Source organism: Engraulis encrasicolus, chromosome 24 (genome assembly GCF_034702125.1).
Source record: "Engraulis encrasicolus isolate BLACKSEA-1 chromosome 24, IST_EnEncr_1.0, whole genome shotgun sequence".
NCBI classification, from domain to species: Eukaryota; Metazoa; Chordata; class Actinopteri; order Clupeiformes; family Engraulidae; genus Engraulis; species Engraulis encrasicolus.
The window spans coordinates 41,976,885-41,984,384 of NC_085880.1; the positions used below are offsets into that span (position 1 = coordinate 41,976,885).

Consider the following 7,500-nt stretch of genomic DNA (forward strand, 5'->3'; position numbering starts at 1 on the left):
TGCGCGGGCTGACCCGAAAGCAGCGGGCGCTTGCAGTTGACTGCGGTCGACCGCAGGCACGGGTTATGAAATATTATTTTTAATGAAATTCGGGTCGGGTGCGGTCGGTCAGGACCTTTGAAATGATGCCGAATTTTAAAGTAGGCTATAGGCTAGCCAATAGGCTATAATTTACTTTAGCAGACAGGGACATTTTTTGCGAAATAGATCAAAGTTTATATGGCTGAATAACTACGAGGTTGCCACGCGCTCTGCAGGAGACTTAATGAGGCTCCTGCGTCGGCCGAATATCTTCTGCGCGCAACTGGTGCAGCAGGTGCAACCATTAAGTGCATTTTGAAGAACACAGAGGGTGCTCTCTAAACAGTGCAGTGATGGATATAGCCTACATATTTTCTTATAGGCCTACAATTGTAATGGTGTCGCACTCATGTGTTGCTTACGGAGTTCGTTTTCATTTCCTGTGTCATACCATGACTACGAGGCAATCCACTTGACGGCTGGCTCCGTCTGCTCACCAACCTACAGATTAATTTTCTCCATGTATCCAAACGACTATGTTACCGAAATAAACAGGTGACAGTCGGCAGTCGTCATTGCATGCCCTCGGTTCAAAAATCCAACATGTCCTGTTGAAATGCACAGCTGTCTTGTTTTTGATGCAAATTCCTTTTTTAAGACCTTTATTGACCTGATTGTGCTTTGCCAATGACGCTAGGGTGTTCATAAAGACGCACGGCTACTATTTTCAAAGGCGGGTCGGGAAGCGGGCCGGGTGAATATTTTTCATGAATATTTCTTGCGGGCAGGGCAAGCGGGCGGACTAGGGAAAAAAGCGGTCGGGTGTGTCTTGTTTTTTCGTCGACCCGCGCATCACTGACCCCTGATGCCGGCCCAGTCTGTCCAGTCTGACCAGTTAAGTCGGTGTGTATGTTGGTGGAGACAGTCTGACAGAGGTGGAGTGGACAGTCTGACCAGTTGAGTCTGTGCGTCTGTGTGGAGAGGGACAGTCTGTGACTTTATTTGGACCACTTGGAGGCGAGCCAGGCCACCAGCGTCTGGATGATGCAGAGTGTGAGGTGAAGTGAAGGGTGTGCGGGACAAGCAGAGCGGAGAAAATAGCTGTGGCACTCCCTGACCAGCCCATAGAGAATAGAGAAGAGAGGCTGTGGAAGGCTTGGTTGTTGTTTTTTTTAAAGACATTGGACAAACATCACAAGCATCACATTTGGGAATGGCTCTTATAACATTAAAAAGCATTAAATATATTGTAAATCAGCGTTTGTCAACCGCTGTGACGGGGAGCACTTGTGTGCCATGAGAGATCCCCTGGTGTTCCATGGAAAATTATAGAATGGCTGTACATTGTTAATACAGTATAGGCAATAGGGTTTTATTTTCAGTGAACATGCACAATTGTGGGTGTGTGTGCCTTGGCATTTTGTCCTCAAAAAGGGTGTGCCTTGGCTCTGAGTGCAAGAGATTGTACCTGTTTAACTCATAGTCAAGCATTTGTTGCATAGTAAGATAATCAAATCTTTGCATTCTCTTTTGTACCATTCACTATCCCACACACACACTGTCCTCTACTCCTGAGTCAATGGACTGATCAATGCACAAGCAAAGTCAGCGATGGTGGAAAAGTAACCTAGAAAATCTTTCATCAAATCTCCTGTAGTGTCTTAGGTTAGGTAAATAACTGGACAGAGACAGAGATGCGTTTAGGTGTCTTTACCGGAAGAACCATTGCACACATAACATTGCATACGCTGTGACGTGTGTGACGTGCCATCTAGTAACAAAAGCCTGAACATAACATCTCCCATCACGTGAAGTGCTACTGGCAGCTTTTGCCGGGCCAGTCATCTGAAAGGCAACTGAATCTATTGGTTCTGCAACCAGGAACTACCAGCCTCCGTCTGGAGGGGAGGTACTGGAACTCACTATTCAAAGGGTGTCGGCTGTCATCGAGGATAGCGCTATCCGCTGTAGTTGCTTTGTATATAGGGAAGAGGGGTGCAGCTGTGACTCACCGGTCAGTTTACTTGACCACTTAACAATTTGGTATAGGCGGTTCTTGTGTGTACTGTGTAGGGTTGGGGCCCCTAGACTGCAGCCATATCTACGTTAGCCTGTGGGACCCCCCCTGGCAGGTTGGGGCCCCTAGGCTGCAGTCATCTAGCCTGTGGGACCCCCCCTGGCAGGTTGGGGCCCCTAGGCTGCAGCCATATCTAGCCTGTGGGACCCCCCCTGGCAGGTTGGGGCCCCTAGGCTGCAGCCATATCTAGCCTGTGGGACCCCCCTTGGCAGGTAAGGGCCCCTAGGCTGCAGCCATATCTGTGTGCCTGTGCATTAATCCGACCCTGCCTGGTTGGTGTGCAGAAAGCTGACAATAAGAACAAGTCCAGCCGGGCTCTGCACTGCGCTCACTGCAGTCATTGGAAAGATTATACGGTTATCCCCCCATCCTGTAATCTTCACAGGCACACATAAAAAAAGCCGGTGACCTAACAATTTAAGAATCCCGTGTGTGTTTGCTCCCTCTGCTCGCTCTGCCCTGGACCAACAGTGCTATTTACCGGCTTTAAAATCACAGCGCAGATGTGTGCAACTCTTTTATAGCACTTGTTTTTCTTGTCTCGAGCGAGCGCTCCTCTTGACACTTTGTAGACTAGAGGCCCAGTCTGTCACACGTCTCCTCTCTCCCCTTCCCTTCTCCACCACACACACACACACACACACACACACACACACACACACACACACACACACACACACACACACACACACACACACACACACACACACAGACACACACACACACACACACACACACACACACACACACACACACACACATCTTCACTCCACACGCTACACCCCACTATCCACACCCTCCGCCCCACGCTCATTATCTGTGCCATCTGATCTCAAATTATAGCGGGGCAACAAGGATGAGACGAAAGAGGGTGGAGATTATTAGTCTGGCTACTGTATCTATCTGGCCTGCGAAGCTCAACTTTTCAGCTTCTGGTCTAGTCTGGCCAAGCTTCCAGTTCTCAAAAGGCGGGCATAACTCCCCGTCTATCCAGTGCAGAGATTCTAAAAGTGTGGTCCGGGGACCACTTGTGGTCCGCAAGAGGATTTCTACAAGTGCAATCAGTGCTCCCAAGACGAGCTAACATAGGCTATATTACATGTATTATTTTAAGTCACACATATCTTAACTTGTTTTCTTTCTCTACAATTTAAAAAAGTATACTTTCTGCATCTGAATTTGAACACTTACAACACTGTGAGGCAGACCAGGATGTGCACAATTTTCATGCTCTACTAGTTTTAACCATTGCTTGCATCCATGGCAAACGGTGGATTTGAGGTGTGCAAAATACACCTGTCAACTTTGCAAAATACACCTGTCAACTTCGAGCTTCAAAAAACTGGATAATTCCCAGATTTAACCTAAACAAACCTGAAAATGTTCAATAGGCCAAATGCACATTGACAGTCAATGGGCGGCAGTGATAAGTCGGGTGGTGGGTTCTCTTTTGTTTTGTTTTTGTTCTGTTTTTTTAGGGTTTATTTTTGACTGCACAGTGGAGGACAGACAGCAGATAAGTGGGGAGAGAGAGACAGGGAAGGATCGGCGTATGACCCGGGCATAGAACCTGTGTCGCCGGCGTAGTAACCCAGTGCCCTACCACTAGGCCACGGCAGGGCCGGGCGGTGGGTTCTACTCGGCTTTCCACACTAACAGTCCATGTGTGAGGCCAGTCTTGTCCAAGGTGTGCTGGTGGGGGTGGAGCTGGCTGGGGTGGTTGTGTTGTGAGGTTGGGATGGGGATGGGGATGTGAGTGAGGGTAAAAGGGGTGGGTTCGCTTGTCTGCCCTGACCCTCCAGGAGTCTGGGCTTTATTCGTGGGAGTCCACCTCTTAAAGAGGCTCGTCCAATAAGACCCCCGCCGCTGCCCCGCACCACCCTCTCCCACCCACCCCCTTGAGCGCAGGTTTGGGGCTTTGTGGGTTTTGGGAGGGGTGGGTGGTGGGGATTACGCGTCTGGGCCCTCCGCCGTCGCGGCCCATGGCAGCCCCCCCTCAAAAAAAAAATCGTGGGGGGCGGTCGCCAGGGACCTCTGGGGCCGCACTAAATAGTTGCTAGGGACCAGGTATCAAAGGTTCCAACCCCAGACGTGCACACACACACACACACACACACACACACACACACACACACACACACACACACACACACACACACACACACACACACACACACACACACACACACACACACACAGCACACAGTCACGGTCATGGAGGGAATTAAATGGCAACAAAGAAATTGTTATTCCGCAATAATCTGCCCTTTGCCTTGTAGGCCGGCCAGCCGAGAGACAGTCACAGAGAGAGTGAAAGAGAGAGAGAGAGAGAGAGAGAGAAGGACTGAGAGAGCGAAAGGGGGAGAGAGAGAGAGGGTGGAGGTGGAGAAATGGAGCACTATGGGTCTCCGTAGTGCTGTGATCAGGGGAGCGTGGTGTTAGCACTGCCCCCTCCTCTCCTCGCCCTATCTGTCTCCCAGGCTCTCTCTCTTTTTATCCCCCATTTCTCACACACAAACACAGACACACACAAATGCTCACACGCACAGCACACATACACACAGACTGATACACACACACACACAGATCCACGCAGACATATAGACACACACAGACTGAGTCACATACGTACACACACACACACACACACACACACACACACACACACACACACACACACACACACACACACACACACACACACACACACACACACACACACACACACACACACTCCTTGGGGGTAAATATACACAATTGCCTGCACACACACACACATACACACACACACACACACACACACACACACACACACACACACACACACACACACACACACACACACACACACACACACACACACACGTCTTGGGGGTGTGTGGCGCGGCGAGAGGACAGACCACACCAGACTACAGTGTCACTGCTAATCTACTTTCCTCCATCCTCCATTCATGGCCAGAGAAGGTGTTTGCGTTTTCTCCCCCCTCTTCTTCTCCTCTCTTCTTCTCCCCTCTTCTTCTCCCCTCTTCTTCTCCTCTCCTCTTCTCCTCTCTTCTTCTCCCCTCTTCTTCTCCCCTCTTCTTCTCCCCTCTTCTTCTCCCCTCTTCTTCTCCCCTCTTCTTCTCCTCCATCACTAACACCCCCATCCCTCCATCGCTTGGCCTGCACCCCTGCCGCCGCCCCCAGCAGGCCCTTTGTGAGGCCCCCAAGGTGTCGTCTGCAGCCCCCCGAGGCTGTTGAAAACCTCCGAGAGGGATTTGAGGTCGTAATAAGAGATTAACTAGGGGCAAATGAAGGCATTTTGGAAGGGGTGGCCGGGTAGGTGGCTTTGGATAGGGGTTTGTGTAGCGAGGGGATTACAACTCAGCTCAGAGAGAGAGAGAGAGAGAGAGAGAGACTAATGTCTTAACTATGCTAGATAACAAATTCACAGAGAGAGAGAGAGAGAGAGAGAGAGAGAGAGAGAGAGAGAGAGAGAGAGAGAGAGAGAGAGAGAGAGAGAGAGAGAGAGAGAGAGAGAGAGAGAGAGAGAGAGAGAGAGAGAGAGAGAGAGAGAGAGAGAGAGAGAGAGAGAGAGAGAGACTCTAATGTCTTCACTATGCTAGATAACAAATTCCCAGAGAGGTAAAGCAGTCTTATCTCAACGACAGGATTCAGGTAATTTGTTCGAGGTGAGGGTGATCTGAGGATCCTTTGATGACTCGCTCTTTTTCCCCTTTTTTTTTTTTACTTTAAGTGGAGGTCTTTTGAAAAGCCGGCGTTTATTTATACAGATGTGCCCTCTCCTTCCTTTGGTGCTGTTGCATCAGATGGGATTTGTTGCGGAAAAAGAACAAAAAAAAAAGACACTTTGTAACTGTTAGTAACACCTGTCTCGGAAACATGTACCCCCGTAGAAACACATGTAGCTGGGCCAGGTGTTGGATTTTTTTTTGGTTTTAGGAAATATTTTAGAAATGATTCACTGTGTCTCTTTTTTTCTCTCTTTGTTTCTCCGTCCATATTTCTCTCTCTCTCTCTCTCTATCTTTCTCTCTCTCTCTCTCTCTCTCGCCATCTCTCCATCTCTCTCTCTCCATCTCTCCATCTCTCTCTCTCGCTCTCTCTCAATCTCTCTCTCCCTCCACCCTCCACAGATGTCAGTTGGTGTCTTGTTTGGGTGCAGGTTTTCGGCGTGGAGCAGGTGTGCTGGATATCATCTATGAGTCTCCGTTCCAGCTCCTGACCTGCGGTTACGACACATACATCCGCTACTGGGACCTCAGGGTCTGCTCCAGGTACTCACCTCTTCCTTGTTTTCTGTTTTATGTATATATATATATATATATATATATATGAAGGGTTTATTTGCAAAACGGTGTATCTCCATTTTGTAGAATGTTGGGAAATTGACCTTTTTGTATTGGGCATTCCATTGAATTGCATTGCAAAATGCATTTTATATAGGTTAAAAAAGTATGTTCCCAAAATATTTGAATGGTAAGAATTCACACTTAGGTAGTAGGCCCTCCGAACAGTCATTTTCAATAATAAAATGCAAAATTCAAAAAATGGAGATACACCGTTTTGCAAATAAAGCCTTCATATATATATATAATGTCCTTGGGGAAGAGGGGGGGGTCACCTTTATTTGGACTAGACAGTGAAGACTGAGACCTGGGAAATGACCTTGGGACGGGGAATCGAACCCGGGTCGCCCGCGTTGCAGTCCAGTGCCCAGCCGCCTAAGCCACGGCTGGGCCTCCTCTTCTTTATCTCTCTGCGTGTCTCATAGGATGGTGGTGGTGGTTCAGGTGATAGAGCAGCCTGTTTGGCAACCAGAAGGTTTTGCCTGTCCAATTCAACCAAGTGGTTGGCTGGTTGAATGATGAATGATCAGCTGGTTGAGTTGGACAGGTAAAAGCCCGGTCATTTCGGAATATTTGCCACTAGAATTTTTAATTTTTAATATTTTATCCAAGTTGCCAATTATTGCATACAATGTCTAATAATGAAAACAATAATAGAAAGCAATGTCTTCACATGCACAAGAGAAAATCCCCTCAAATACATGCATGATGGAGGATTAAGACCTCAGAGAGAGAACGAGAGAGTGAGTGAGACAGACAGACAAATAAAGCGAGAGTTAAGAGAGAGAGAGAGCGCTGAGAGAAAGACGGCATGCCAACAGTCCTGGGGGAGATTGAGAGAGAGAGAGAGAGAGAGAGAGAGAGAGAGAGAGAGAGGGAGAGAGAGAGAGAGCGTACTGAGAGAGGGGAAGAAAGTGCTGAGTGATGGAATTGGACAAGACAGAAACCCACGAGTGACTGAAACAGAGGTAATGAGAGAAAGAGTGTATGTGTGACTGTGTGTGTGTGTGTGTCCATGTCCATGTGTATGTGCTCATGTGTCAGAAAGAGAGAG

At 48.4% G+C, this 7,500-nt stretch overlaps 1 protein-coding gene across 1 annotated transcript in view; it reads left to right on the forward strand.

Annotated features, from left to right (window-relative positions):
- The window catches only part of fbxw4 (F-box and WD repeat domain containing 4), a 79,265-nt gene that overhangs the window by 60,125 nt on the left and 11,640 nt on the right, over positions 1 to 7,500 (forward strand). Inside the window, exon 7 of the mRNA XM_063190872.1 lies at positions 6,234 to 6,374. Within this exon, the coding sequence (XP_063046942.1) occupies positions 6,234 to 6,374 (141 nt within the window). The remainder of the gene's footprint in view (positions 1 to 6,233; positions 6,375 to 7,500) is intronic.